The 14,971-nt window shown below is 53.4% G+C and overlaps 1 protein-coding gene across 3 annotated transcripts; it reads left to right on the top strand.

The window, feature by feature from the left end:
• The first annotated feature begins 229 nt into the window (after positions 1-229).
• Myo1g (myosin IG) lies at positions 230-14,702 on the top strand. Of its 3 annotated transcripts, none has more exons than XM_027938370.3 (22): positions 235-439; positions 2,713-2,921; positions 3,070-3,163; positions 4,091-4,256; positions 4,459-4,512; positions 4,997-5,092; positions 5,420-5,536; positions 6,058-6,282; positions 6,377-6,522; positions 6,920-7,034; positions 7,178-7,348; positions 7,567-7,637; positions 8,680-8,754; positions 8,950-9,082; positions 9,708-9,874; positions 10,266-10,473; positions 11,301-11,524; positions 12,052-12,196; positions 12,845-12,949; positions 13,177-13,290; positions 14,172-14,326; positions 14,418-14,702. In XM_027938370.3, the coding sequence occupies exons 1-22, from the start codon at positions 345-347 to the stop codon at positions 14,572-14,574; spliced, it is 3,042 nt and encodes a 1,013-aa protein (XP_027794171.1). In that variant the 5' UTR covers positions 235-344; the 3' UTR covers positions 14,575-14,702. The 3 variants fall into 3 exon arrangements, with proteins under 3 accessions (XP_027794172.1, XP_027794171.1, XP_027794170.1); XM_027938369.3 differs by having other exon boundaries at positions 4,997-5,107; XM_027938371.3 differs by lacking the exons at positions 8,680-8,754; positions 8,950-9,082; positions 9,708-9,874; ... (5 more) ...; positions 14,172-14,326; positions 14,418-14,702 and adding an exon at positions 8,470-8,584 and having other exon boundaries at positions 230-439; positions 4,997-5,107.
• The last annotated feature ends 269 nt before the right edge of the window (positions 14,703-14,971 follow it).

Below are 14,971 nucleotides of genomic sequence, written 5' to 3'. Positions count from 1 at the left end.
CAAACCCTAACATGCAGCCAGGATTGGAAACCAACCCACAGAGTCTCTTCCGCTTGGGGGTTAAATAGGAGCTTTTGAGAAGGGCAGCAAGGACCCCTCCAGAGTAGGGAGAACCCATTAGACACAGGCTTTCCTGCTCTGGTAGCAGGAAGCAGCACAAGCACCCCTGGGGAGGGAGCAGCAAATGGGCAGGGCCGCCCTCCCAGGGCCAGAACCCACTTCCTACTTTACCACAATGCTGTAGGAGTCTGGCAGGGGGCTGGGCCTCTCCAGGCTTCCCCTCCTGTCTACATCTTGCACAGAAAGGTCGGAGTATCCTGGCCTGAGTGTTTCCATCAGGCAGAATGGAAGATGAGGAGGGTCCTGAGTATGGCAAGCCTGACTTTGTGCTCTTGGACCAAGTGTCCATGGAGGACTTCATGAAGAACCTGCAGCTCAGGTAAATGTGGGGCAAGGGTCCTGGCCTTCCTTCCTCCCCCGCCCCAACCTCTTCCTGTAGACCTGAGGGAAACAGGGAAGGAATATGGGTCCTCATCATCAAGGAAGGGGTCAGCGGCACACACACACACACACACACACACACACACAGACCACACAAGCTGAAATGAGTGCCTGAAAGCATGCCCTAAAGAGATAGTGGCTGCCCAGAAAGTGACTGTCCTTAAGGGCTGGAGCTGTTCCGACCCTGCTTCCCATATAGCCCAGGCACCTGTCACCTCTTCCTTCCTGTGATTGGGCCATAGCATGATCCTCCTGGGACAGACAGGCAAAGGCATCAGGATCAGGGCTGTGTCCCCTTCCAAACCCTCCTCCCGCTGATGCTCCCACATTTCATCTCACATAGGGGTGGCCTAAGCACTGGGGACATTGAGATGAAGTGGGCAGTCCCCACCCTTGGGTCCAAACAATCTCAATGAGTTGAGATGATGCTCTGGGGCTTGTGGGGTGTCTTGGGACACAGCTAGTAGAAGTGACATTGGAGCTCACATTGTCAGTACCGGAAGCAGAGAGAAGACAGGAATGAGCTGGGGATCTAGGGGTATGGCATGCTAGATGGTCTTGCATACAGCGGGGCTTCATGCCTGCCTCCCAGGGGAGGACTGCTGTGTGCCAGGAAGCTCCCCAGGAAAGGTAGGGGACCAGGAGCCCCACTAAGCACAGGATTCAAGAGGCTGTGATCCTGACCGAAGGAGAGGATAAGGTAGGAAATGAGCTCAGCATTTTGTGCTCATTATCATTATTCTACCTCATTCTCATAAAAATGAGTTCATGAGAGAGGCAGTATCTTCTCCATTTTGAGGATGAGAACATTGATCCTGGAGAGGACAGTGACTTACTGCCAGCCACATGGCCTGTAGGAGTATTATAGCCGAGCAGAGGGCACCCTTGTCAGAGGCAGCGGAGGAAGAGGAACCCAGACAGGGCTTCTTGGGGAAGGGTGGGTCCCACATACTAAGGGATTCTGTGGCCAAGGAGCAGGCAGGTCAGTTCTCCTCCCAGGGGCAGAAGGCAGAGAGGTACTGACAGGCTCTCCACAGTGACTTGGTTTGTAAACAGAAAGATGGAGAAGACTGAGGATGTTCTGGGAGAGGGTCATTGGCCATTGGCCACAGGCTGGGGCACAAAGACTGTATGTGCAGGCACATTGCTCCAACCCCTCCCTGTGGTCTGGGTGGGGCAGGGCGGGTCTCCTTCCGGCTCTAGTTCCCGCCCAGGCCCTAACACAGGAAACAACTAAGTCTCCTCCCTCTCCTCCAGCCAAGCCCCTTTCTTGCAACCCCATCACCTACCCACCCTGAAGGATTCACCCAGGAATCAGCCATGACCCTGTTGGGGGTATTGCACAAGTAGATTCCCTTTGTAGGATAGGTGGTCCTGATTCCTGGGACTTCAGGACCCCCCCTAGAAAGTAGTGTGTGCTGGGGGCAGTCACACATGCCTGTAATCCCAGCAGCTCTGGAGGCTGAGACAGGAGGATAGCAAGTTCAAAGCCAGCCTCAGCAAAAAGCAAGGTGCCAAGCAACTCAGTGAGACCCTAAATAAAATACAAAAATATAGCTGGGGATGTGGCTCAGTGGTCAAGTGCCTCTGAGTTCAATTTTTATTTTTGGTACCTCCAAAATATAAATAAACAAACAAACAAGTAAATAAAAGCCGGGTGTGGTGGTGCATGCCTGTAATCCCAGCAACTTGGGAGACTGAGGCAGGAGGACCATGAGTTCAAAGCCAGCCTCCACAATTTAGTAAGGCCCTAAGCAACTCAGTGAGACCCTGTCTTTAAATAAAATACAATAAAAGGCTGGGAATGTGGCTCAGTGGTTAAGCACCTGGTACCAGGTAAATTCAATCCCTGGTACCAAAAAAAAAAGAAAGAAAGAAGGGTGGGGGGAGGGAGAGAGGAAAGGAGAGAGAGAGATTGAGAAAGAAAGATAAAGAAAGAGAGGAAGGAAGGAAAGAAAGAAGGAAGGAAGAAAGAAGGCTGGCTTTGAACTTGCTATCCTCCTGTCTCAGCCTCCAGAGCTGATACATACCCTACATGGTAGGGACGACTGAGAGGTTCAACTCACCCAGGATGGTACCAGGGAAACTTGAATGGACACCATCCCCTTTTGCCTTCTCTATGCTCAGCCTTTACTGGTGGGGCTGACTGGAACCCTCCCCATGTGGGTTGTGCAAAGTGGTGAATGCTGAGGCCTTGCCCATTGTGCCCAGGTTTGAGAAAGGCCGCATCTACACCTACATCGGTGAGGTACTGGTGTCCGTGAATCCCTACCAGGAGCTGCCTCTATATGGGCCTGAGGCCATTGCCAGGTACCAGGGCCGAGAGCTCTACGAGCGACCACCTCACCTCTATGCTGTAGCCAATGCTGCCTACAAGGCAATGAAGCGCAGGTCCAGGGACACCTGCATCGTCATCTCAGGTACCTGCCCTGCAATCCTTGCCTCATTTGTAAATAGCAAATGAAAGTGCTTAGATATCTCCTGCATCCTGGAGGTGCAGGCAGGGACAGGGAGCTGAGCTAAGGGTCAGAGCCTCACTGAATTTTCCATCTCCCATCTTCCCGGCAGGGGAGAGTGGGGCAGGGAAGACAGAAGCCAGCAAGCACATCATGCAGTACATCGCTGCTGTCACCAATCCAAGCCAGAGAGCTGAGGTGGAGAGGTAAGTGACTGTGGACCATGAATCTGTTGGGAAATGGCCTGGCACCAGAAGGCAAAAGACAGGAGCTAGAGCCTATCTTAATCCATGCCCAGTAAGGAGGATTCTTGGGTCACTTCCCATACCTAGAGGTAAGTTATGGCTGAGCAGCTGGAGTTGTGACTCAGTGGTAGAGCGCTTGCCTGGCATGTGTGAGGCCCTGGATTCAATTCTCAGTACCACATATAAATAAATAAAACAAAAGAGCTATAAAAAAATAAAAAGATATGGCTGAGCTACACTAAAGATCTCTTAGATAATGAGGGGTGAAACCCAGCTAAGGCACACAGGCCATTGGTTAGAGAGGAGGTATCACTGATAGGTGGATATGGAGGGGTATAGGAGATACTAGATATGGCTCAGAACAGGGCAGGGGGTGCCCCCAAGGAGGTCCACAGAAACCTGGAAAAGTTAGTAGTCTGGTCAAGATGGCGGAGCATGCCAGGCAGGCATGTAGGCTACACAGATGGTCCTGAGGCCCTGATCCAGGAAACCAGGGATGGCCTGCCCCTTGGGGCCTTGCAGAAGCATCTTCCTGTGTCTGAGCCAGACCAGATCAGACCAGTTCCACCTCCTCAGGCTACAGAAGAGATCAGGGGAAAGTGTAGCCACAAGAAACTAAGAATAGCATTTGCTGAGCACCTGTCCTGAGCTCAGAGCTGCTGCAGACTACACAGCATGAGCAAGTCCACAAAGTGCCTTCCTGAGGCTGAGGCAGAATGATTATCACACAGCTCTGAGGAAGCACCAGGCAAGGCAGGGCCTTTTCTCCCTCTCAGTCAGTTCCCTGACTCATCTGAGATGCTATAATTTCTGTGAAGACAACTCAGGCAGAGACACTGTTCTCTAGACAGGCATCTTTGCCTTGAGCCCTGATCTCTCTATCCACAGGGTTAAAGATGTACTGCTCAAATCCACCTGTGTGCTAGAGGCCTTTGGCAATGCCCGCACCAACCGCAATCACAACTCCAGCCGCTTTGGCAAGTACATGGATATTAACTTTGACTTCAAGGGAGATCCTGTTGGAGGACACATCCACAGTTACCTGCTGGAAAAGGTGAGTACGTAGGCTGAGGAAACCCACATGGGGGACCCTAGCTGAAATCTTTCCCAGGCCTGGGGACCCCAGGAACTGGGAACACACTGACCCTGATGTTGCAGGTTAGGAAAACTGGGCTCTGTCAGTGACCCTTCTCTGAGACTCACTGTCCCTGGGGCAGCCCATCATCAGGCTGGGGTCCAACTTCCCTTCTCTTCAGTCCAGGGTCCTCAAGCAACATGTGGGCGAAAGGAACTTCCATGCATTCTACCAGGTGAGCCTCTGTATATGGGGAGGGATTGTGGGGAGAAAGCAAAGTGGGAGGAGGAAAAGAGCAAAACAGGCTGGACCCACTTTCCACCTCCCTCATTATCCCAACTTCCCCACCCTACTCCATTCCATCTGTTCCTAGACATTGTCTTTATTCCCCACCATAGCTATCCCAACCCCACATACAAGAGAGCGAGAGCTCATTGGGCATGGAGGCAGGGTATCCTTAACATTTGAGACCCCCAAAATATAAGAGCTCCCTGGGACACAGGCAGTGTCTTCACAGGCTCTGAGGTCTACACTGAGGTGGAGCTCCTTGGCACATGGGAAGTGTCCACATCATCTTTGAACTACCCCTGTGTTTGTTGGTTCAAGGCTGGAGGGAAGAATGTGTTCATGTGTTATCCTGCATCTGTGAGGGTTAGGTGGGGATATAGGAGGGTCCTTGGAGCTTAGTGGCCTAACTAAGTTGCATCTGCATCCTTCAGTTGCTTAGGGGCTGTAAGGACCAAGAGCTACAAGGACTGTACCTGGAGAGAAACCCTGCTGTGTATAATTTCACACGCCAGGGAGCCGGGCTCAACGTGGGTGTGCACAATGCGAGTATAAGGGGCATGGGTCTCAATCAGACTTAGGTTCAAGGTCCTGGGAGTGGGGGCAGGGAATGGGCAGCAACTGGATCAAACTAGAGTGGTGTGAACAACTTGGGTAAATGTATGTGGTGGAGGGGTGAAAGGAAAACAGCTTGGGGAGGAGACAGAGGACAGGGTAAGCAGGTACCTGATATGGAGGAATTGGGGTCTATGGATGGGACGGGATGTGGGGTAAGCAGGTGCCTGGGACACAGGGGTTCAGGGAGTGCAGGGGGCCTGGGCTGTGTTCACTTGGATGGTGAGTTTCTTCTCTCTTAGGGCTTGGACAGTGATGAGAGGAGCCACCAGGCAGTGACTGAGGCCATGAGGGTCATTGGCTTCAGTCCTGAGGAGGTGGCATCAGTACACCGCATCCTGGCTGCCATATTGCACCTGGTGAGCCTGGCTGAGAGGGTCTGGGAGTGTCTGGGAGGTCATCTCCCCACAGAGATGTCCTTTTAGGAACCACTCAGGGGCCAGGATTGGACTCACTTGAATTATTCCAGTGAAGCTGAGTTGACTGCCTCCCTTGCTGAGGTTGATTTGCTAGTGATGAGCTCAGTGGGTGTCTAATAGAGCTTGCTCTCAGGAGTCCAGACTGCAGGCTGTGACAACCAAGCATTTTGCATCTCACATTGAGCAGACTGCCTCTTGGTTAAGTTGTTCCTCAGAACCTCTCATTCAGCCTCAGAGCTCTGAGAGCCATGAGGAGTAAGTTGTTGGGAGTCCTTAGCAAAGGCTCCTGATCCCCATCTCTGCTGTATCCATGGCTTGCAATGACCAGCTAACCATGCTGTCTGAACAGGGCAAGGTCCCCTACATCCCACCCCCTGCTTCCTTTCCTTTTTCCCGTTCAAAGGTGTCTAGGCTCCTTGGAGATGAGGAGCCTGGACTGTTCATGGTACCCCCATCACCAGGGAAACATCGAGTTCATGGAGAGAGAAGAAGATGGGCCACAGAAAGGGAGCCTAGCAGTGGCTGAGGAGGCATTGGTGGACCATGTGGCTGAGCTGACTGCCACGCCCAGGGACCTGGTGCTCCGCTCCCTGCTGGCTCGCACTGTGGCTTCTGGAGGCCGGGAACTCATAGAGAAAGGCCATACTGTGGCGGAGGCCAGCTACGCCCGGGATGCCTGTGCCAAGGTACTCCCCTGGTGGTTAAAAGGGGGAAACCCAGGAGGCCTTTGTAGGGGATGCCAGGATGGCAGCAGCAAGAAGTGGCATGCTCTGCCCCCAGGCAGTCTACCAGCGGCTGTTTGAGTGGGTGGTGGACAGGATCAATGGTATCATGGAAGCCCGGGGCCGTGACCCTCGTCGTGATGGCAAGGACACAGTCATTGGTGTGCTGGACATCTACGGCTTTGAGGTGTTCCCTGTCAACAGGTGAGCAATCCGGCCAACCATGTCTCCAGTTTTGACTCCCCAAATGCTGTGGACACCAAGGTCCTGGAAAGCTCAGCTGGGACTGGGAGGTAGGAATGTCTGGATTTTCTCACTGGTCCTGAACCCCAGGTCTCCTACCCTTCCAGCCTACCTTGGCTGAGTCCCTGACCAGCAGTGCCCTGATGAAAGCTAATATTTTGGGGCTCACTTCTCCTGGCCGTGAATTCCAAGTCTACATGGTGGGTAGGGTTACAGTGGAGGGTAAGCAGGGATGTATAAACTGCAGTAAAGCCTCATGGGGTCCTGGCACTATCAGGGGAAATGTGGGGGGAGGGAAAGCCATTCTACAGTACCCATGAGGAGGGAGAGACCCTCTGAAGGCCCTGCTTACCCCCAGCTTTGAGCAGTTCTGCATCAACTACTGCAATGAGAAGCTGCAGCAGCTCTTCATCCGGCTCATCCTGAAGCAGGAGCAGGAAGAGTATGAGCGTGAGGGCATCACCTGGCAGACTGTGAGTACCCTTCACATGAAGGAGGATGGTGTTGGGAACCTCCTGCAGCCTTGCGGGCACTGAGCAGGCGACGAGTGAAATGAGGTTAACAGGTAGGTGTCTAGATGGCTTCAGGAGTCTCCTGGCTGGCTGTTTTCACCCAGGTTGAATACTTCAACAATGCCACCATCGTGGAGCTGGTGGAGCGGCCCCATCGAGGCATCCTGGCTGTGCTGGATGAGGCCTGCAGCACTGCGGGACCCATTACTGACCGAATCTTCCTGCAGACCCTGGACACACACCATCGCCACCATCCACACTACTCCAGCCGCCAGGTGCTCCAGCTGTTCCTTGGGCACGGAGGGCTGATGGGACATGCCAAGAGGCACTGCAATACCTGTGCCTGGGGGGCCTTGGAGGGACCCAGCTTGGTGCCATTCAAATCACTGTGACAGTTTCCTTTGCCCAGGCAGGGTGGCTGTGGGACTGTCCACTTATGCAGGCCAAAGACCTGCCCCCACCTTCTATGTTTTGACCTTGGCCTGTCCTATAGCTTTGCCCCACTGACAAGACAATGGAGTTTGGCCGAGACTTCCGGATCAAGCATTATGCAGGAGATGTCACGTAAGTGTCCTCTGCTTCCACCTGCACTCTGGTTCCTGCATGAGCACTACTGCACATGTCACATTCCTGGAGAATGGCAAGGACCCTGCCCTATAAAGACATAGAAAACATGCCCTTCACCTAGAAGCATAGGTGTAAGACAGGACATGAGGTTTTGAGGATAGTGGTTCTCAACTCAGGCTTCATTCATTTGGAGAGTTTATAAAAAATACCCCACTCCAGTACCTATTGGTGGGGGAGCTGCAAGTTGGGTAGTGGGGCAAGGGGGCAAAGATCCTGCATTTCTAACAAGGTCCCAGGTGAGGTCTCACTTCAGTCCTCATGCAGGCTCTGAGCATCAAGGCTCAGGGTGTCCTTCAGGGATTGTCATGATGATTATTAATTTACCTGTGTCTCACCCAATCCTAAAGAGGATTCAAGGTGACTCAAAGAGAGGTGCAAGTGTCTAACATGATTTTCCCAAGGAGACTAACTAGTAGATGATGAAGACAAAGAAGCCAGATGTTAGATCTATTTACAATAATCCACACCCTGCACAGGGATTGCAGATGGAGCTACGATTTGACACTGCTTTCCAGGGGTCCAAGAAGAACATGATTCTAAGGCTCTCATGTCACAAGACTAAAGTAGACCTAAGATTCAGGAGTTTCTGGTCATAATTGCAGTCACTAATACTTATGAGGACTCACTGTGCAAGCATTTGATGTACATTGAAGCAGAGGGTTTGAATGACCTGTCTGAGGTCACACAGCATGTTCGTGTGGAGCTGGGATTCAGTATAGGGATGTTTGGCTTCAAAACTAGGTGCTAATCCACTTGATTCATCTTCCAGGAGAGAAATTTCTCTTCAGGGAGTGAGTCTTAGGTGATGAAAGAGAATGCAGATGTGAGGGAGAAGGAGAAGAGAGAGGGCAGCAAGGAGGGAGAGAGACCGACCTCCAAAAACAGAGGCAGGTGGGGGGCCTTCAGTGTTTGTCATCATTTGAGAGGCCTGGCAGTCTAGTCCCTCCCTGATTACCTCTCTGACCCTGTACTTGGGCAGGTACTCTGTGGAGGGTTTCATTGACAAGAACAGAGACTTCCTCTTCCAGGACTTCAAGCGGCTGTTCTACAATAGGTAAGTATGTCTTGCTAGTTGTACTGGTGCCAGAGGCCCAGGGCTGGTGGTCTTCAGGGACTCTGGCACCTGATCCACTTGACAAGAGGACAGGCTACAGCTCAAGGCTAAAGCCATGCAGCAAACTAAGGGCCACACTGGGACAGGTAGGGCTGCTCCTAAGAGGGCAGTTGGGTATGCAATCTGTGTCTGCAGCTCAGATCCCACATTGCGGGCTATGTGGCCAGATGGACAGCAGGACATCACAGAGGTAACCAAGCGCCCCCTGACAGCTGGCACACTATTCAAGAACTCCATGGTGGCCCTAGTGGAGAACCTGGCCTCCAAGGTACTCCTGCCCCACCCTGACTTTCCAGATCCTTCTTTCTGTGTCCTGGGTGCCCGTCACGGAGGGTTGGCATTCTTGTATAGTCTGCTTGAACCATGTCTTACCCAAGTAGGGAACACACCCACTGCAGAAATTAGATGTGGGGGCTCAGGGACCAGACTTGATCAGTCACTGAGCATACAGTGGGATTCATGTATCCTCCCTTTGCCCCACTGCCTCTTGGGCAGGGGGCCCTGATGGGGTTGACCCAGCCCAGCCCCCACTGAGAGCCGGGATTCTTCTGGTGGCTGGGGCAATAGGGAAAAGAAACTGATACTATCTTTCTTGTGGTGTTTGGGTCCAAAGTCAAAGGGGCAATTAGTGCGGGGTTCGCAGCTGGTGGGTTTAACAACATAATATTCAGTGGAGGAGACCTGATCCTGCTCTTTTGGGCTAGAACCTGGCTTTGGCCAGACCTCCTCATGAGTCCTGCCCCATGCTCTGAGCCTCTGCACTTGTGCTATGATTTCCCTCTGCCTGACTCTCCTCTTAACCTGAGCCTTTGGGGGCTCAAGAAATCCCTTTTCAAGTTAGTGCAAATAGTGGCCACTGGCTCAGATCTCTAACCCCCACTCTGTCCCTATAGGAACCCTTCTATGTCCGCTGCATCAAACCCAATGAGGACAAGGTGGCTGAAAGGCTGGATGAGGACCACTGCCGCCACCAGGTCGCATACCTGGGGCTGCTGGAGAATGTGAGAGTCCGCAGGGCTGGCTTTGCTTCCCGCCAGCCATACTCTCGATTTCTCCTCAGGTATAGGCACCCAACTCTATCAATGTAGGCTATAAATCTTGTGTAGAGTCCAAGGGGTAGGAGAGTCCCTAAACATTTTGTACACATTGGCACAAGTGAGAGCCAGCATGCTGCTGGCTTCAAGGCACCAAAATGTCTGTTGAGGACATGTGGGAAGACATGTACATGGACATGTGTACAAGGGCACATGTGAAAGGTACGGGAGGACATGTGGTAGGGGCACATGTGTTGGACACATATACATACAGGTATCACAGCTGCTCTAGGATCCTGCCAGGAAAATTCTGGCTCTGGGACTCCCAGAGTGGAGTATCTCCTCAAGTGTGGGCAGGGCAGGTTCCATGCCCTCTTCCTGGAGCCAGATCCCCATTGCTCTGTCCTGTGCTGACAGGTACAAGATGACCTGTGAGTACACATGGCCCAACCACCTGCTGGGCTCTGACAAGGCAGCTGTGAGCGCCCTCCTGGAGCAGCACAGGCTGCAAGGGGATGTGGCCTTTGGCCACAGCAAGCTGTTCATCCGCTCACCCCGGACGCTGGTCACACTGGAGCAGAGCCGAGCCCGCCTCATCCCCATCATTGTGCTGCTGCTACAGAAGGTGTGGGGAGTAGGGAGCTGCCCACCATAGCGGGAATGGGTGTCCTCCTGAATCCCACAATGGATACGTTATCCAATCGGCTCCTGATGGTGTTCCTGGTCTGTTGAAGTCAGGGTCCTTACACTGTGTGGTCAATGGTTTGTTGCTTAAGTCTGTCTTAATCTGTGAGTCCCTAGGCTGCTTGCCTTGTAGGGTATCCAGTTTAGGTTCTTACAGTCACCATCTAGTGGTGGCCCTCTGTCTCAGGGTCTCCCAGAAGTTGTCAGATGCCCTCGTAGATGAGCAAGCACCTCCATCTGCTCCCACCTTTCTTCTTACATGAGCTTTCTACTGAGAATCTGGGGATCCCTACAATGCCAGGTCCCAGCTTAAAAAGCCTAGCATAGTTGAGCATGGTAGCACATGCCTGTAATCCCAGTGGCTTGGGAGGCTGAGGCAGGAGGATCTAGAGTTCAAAGCCAGTCTCAGCAACTTAGCAAGGCCCTAAGAAACTCTGCGAGACTCTGAGTGCCTCAGTGGTTGAGTGCCCCTGCCCCTCAGTTCAATCCTTGGTACCAAAAAAAAAAAAAAAAAAAAAGCCTAGCACAGGCAAATTACTCTTTTCTGAGAGTCTGAAGAGCCTTGGACAGTACTCTTCCAGCCTAGCTGGCTACATGCCCAAGCTGGAACCAACCTCTGGCTGGACCTGGTTTCTAGGAGCAGGGGGTTGGGTCAGTTTCCCTAGAAACAAGCAGGGGGTGATCAGGAAAGATTCAGGGGCACAGCTGGGGTTAGGAGGTCAGGTCTGCCTGGGCCTGACACCATATCCACCCATCTGACCCACTCAGGCATGGAGAGGTACCCTGGCTAGATGGCGCTGCAGGCGGCTGCGAGCCATCTACACTATCATGCGCTGGTTCCGGAGGCATAAGGTGCGTGCTTACTTGGCAGAGCTGCAGCGGAGGTTTCAGGCTGCACGGCAGCCCCCACTCTATGGCCGGGACATTGAGTGGCCGCTGCCCCCTGCTGTGCTGCAGCCCTTCCAGGACACCTGCCACATGCTCTTCTGCAGGTACTGCCTTAAGTCCTCCTCATTTCTCATGTAGCCAGCATCCTCTGAACACTGAACCTGTCATCTTAGTACCTGGCTGGAGATATACCAGCCAAAGCAGAAAGATAAGACTGGGCCACATTAGCTGACTGTCACATCCCAGTTGGTGGCAGATCCCTGACTATCCCAGTACGGTGCTGGACATTCCAGGTCCAGGGCCACGGTCTTTGGGAGGGGAGGAGAGTTAGTCAGGGCTGGGGTTTGGGGGACTCTGCACCCGAATGGGGCCTTGAAGGCTGAGTAGAAGCTCTCCAGGAGGGGCACAGAGTAGGTGTGCTTAGAATGGGAGTGTGCTGTGTGGTCAGAGATCTTGGACCATCTTCCAGAGACAAGTGTTGAATGTGAGAAGCCAAGACCAGAGAAGCTAACAGAAGTTGGGACTCAAAGGGCAATTAGCACCAGTCTGATGACTGGCTCTCTCCTGTAGAAGGGGTTGGGGAGGGCATAAATACATAGGCTGGTGTCCTCTGACTACTTCCCTCTTCCAGGTGGCGGGCCCGGCAGCTGGTAAAGAACATTCCACCTTCAGATATGGCTCAAATCAAGGCCAAAGTGGCTGCCATGGGGGCCCTGCAGGGTCTACGTCAGGACTGGGGCTGCCAGAGAGCCTGGGCTCAAGACTACCTGTCCTCTGTGAGTGCCAGGCGAGCATGGAGCTGTGTATGGTGGGGAAGCTCGCTGCTGACAATGTGCCTGTCTCACCATGCATCCTTGCCAACCAGTGCTGACTTGTTGACCGTGCTCTTGGCCCCTGTCTTTCCCTCTTAAGATTTCATTCCTGAGGTTTAAGGGTTTTCATCTGGCTCCCCTGCCTGGGCTCTCCCTGGAACCTTGGGAATCCCATGTTCTCTGGTATAGCTGAGTGTACCTCCCTACACTATCGTGTTCTCAGATACAGCACCCCTAGTCAGGCAGGCCTGCACATACCCACTCCCCCTGCATGGCTTCCTCAGTCCTCTCCTGGCTGCTATGAGTTTGCTGTCCTATACCTAGTCTTCAGGGAATGGCAGTCTGGAGATAGGAGGCCCATCCAGGTGGACAGTTCCTGTGCCCAGGATCTAGGTTCTTGCCTGCCCACGGGCATCTCTCCAGAGAATATAGGCCTGGGCTTGAGCAGCAGCTGCCTGTTGGGTGGGTGTAGAGGGCAGTGAGGGTGGGGCACAGACCTGGCCTAGAATATCAGCATTTCCTGAGGTGAAGGACAACTGTGGTGATTTGCCATTAGTGAGTGTGATCCCAAGACCCCATCCCAAACATCCCCTCCCCACCATCTATTCTCAGGGCACTGACAACCCCACAGCCGCAGGCTTGTTTGCTCAGCAACTGAAGACCCTTCGAGAGAAGGATGGCTTTGGGGCTGTGCTCTTTTCTAGCCATGTCCGTAAGGTCAGTACGTTGTCTGGGGGTTTGGGGGCATGGGTTGGGGGTGCCCAGGAGAGACCCTTGAGACATATCCAGCTCAGGCACAGCTGCTTCTGAAACTCTGGAATTTGTCAGGATAGCTCAGTCAGTGAAGAGAAGAGCCAGGGAAGGGAGGAAGGAGGGATAGCTGGGGCCTGGGGCCACGAGTGGGGCAGTTGGCACCAGCCTAGGTCCAGCCACCCCTCCTGCAGGTGAACCGCTTCCGCAAGTGCCGGGACCGGGCCCTTCTGCTTACAGACCGGCACCTCTACAAACTGGAGCCTGGCCGTCAGTACCGGGTAATGCGGGCTGTGCCCCTGGATGCGGTGAGTACCATGGGCTGCATATGGAGCATCTGTGTGGGGCTCTGCAGGGCCCCTGGGCTGGAAGCCTTGCCTAAGTCTCCTTCCCACTATCTGTGATGGCCTGGAGCATCCTGACACTCAGGCAGTGGCAACCCCTACTGAAAACCCTGAAGTGGCTTCCTATGGCTCATGTGGTGGAGGGTCTGACTCTTCCAGCTCTGCTGGCCCAACCACCTTGTCCCCCTGACTCATGCTCTCACATTCTGGTCAAGCCAAATGGCTCCTCTCCCCACCTAGGCCTCTCTGGGTGGTTCCTACCTAGGCATGCTAGAACACACTCAAGTGCCTGCTACAGTTCTCAACTACCTCCTGCAGGACCCTGTCCCTACCTTCTGCCTGGCTCTGTAGCCTACCTGCTCCCTTGCATGGCAGCTCTTTGTTCCCATGAATTATCTCATAGGACAAGGAGCAGCCTGGGCAGGGAATCAATGTTGGATCTGGGTCTCCCGTGAGTTTGGGGGTTCTGTGACTGTCCTGTTATCATAATGCTGTCTGATGTGGTTGCCACGTGCCAGTGTGGTTATTTAAATGTAACCAAAATGAGGTAAAACTAAAAACTCAGCTTTTCAATCACAGTAATACATTCAAGTGTTCAGTAGGGGCAGGTGCTAATCTATCAGCAAAGATCTAGAATATTCCATAATGACAGAAATTCCTATGGCATGATGCCCTGCTGAACCCTCCTCTTTGCCAGCAGGTACCAGAGAGGGAAGGAAGTGGCAGTGGAGGGGTGGTTGAGGGCTGGAGTTAGCACTCTGCCAAAGGCAGGGCTTCTCATTAGGTCTTAGGAGGGGCTTCCTAAGGAGGGCTGCTGTATCCTTGACCCCGAGTTTCCTGCTCAGGTGACAGGGGTGAGTGTGACCAGTGGACGGGACCAGCTGGTGGTACTGCATGCCCGGGGCCATGATGACCTCGTGGTATGTCTGCACCGCTCCCAGCCACCTCTGGACAATCGTATCGGGGAGCTGGTGGGTGTACTGGCTGCACACTGCCAGAGGTGAGTCTGGGGCCAATTGGGGATGTGGGCATGTAGAGCCTCACTGCCCTGGCCCTCTGCCTGCCCTGACCCCCTGTTCCTTCTGTTCCAGGGAGGGAAGAAACCTAGAGGTCCGTGTCTCTGACTGCATTTCACTGAGCCAGCGTGGGGCCCAACGCCTTGTTTCCGTGGAGTCCAGGCCAGAGCAACCAGAACCAGATTTCTGCTGTAGCCGTGGCAACTTTACCCTCCTCTGGCCAAACTGCTGATTCAGCCTGAGCTGGCCTGTCCTAGTCTCCATGCAGTTTCTCACACTTGGCCCTGGCCACACTGAAGGCCAGGACTCACCTACCCCTGTAGAGAGCACAATATAATAAAGATCCTGTATCTGTGCCCAGCCTGGCTGTGCCTGGGTAGATGGACAGTGGTCACTCTCACCCTATCTGGGTGGAATACTGGGCTACCCAGGCAAGTTCTGCCTGCTCCCATAGCTAATGTCCACCCTGTGTCCGCTGCTCACCCACTGCAGGATCACCCAAACTGGAGGAGGAACTCTGGGGGCCTAGTATAGGGTAGAAGAGCAAGACTTAGTCCTCAGGGTCTCAGTCCAAGGACAGGCTGAATGTAGATCCCATGGTCTGAGAGAAAGGGTTCTACCTAGGGACA

Source organism: Marmota flaviventris, chromosome 1 (genome assembly GCF_047511675.1).
Source record: "Marmota flaviventris isolate mMarFla1 chromosome 1, mMarFla1.hap1, whole genome shotgun sequence".
Taxonomy (NCBI): domain Eukaryota; kingdom Metazoa; phylum Chordata; class Mammalia; order Rodentia; family Sciuridae; genus Marmota; species Marmota flaviventris.
This window is presented reverse-complemented; position numbering and strand designations above follow the sequence as displayed.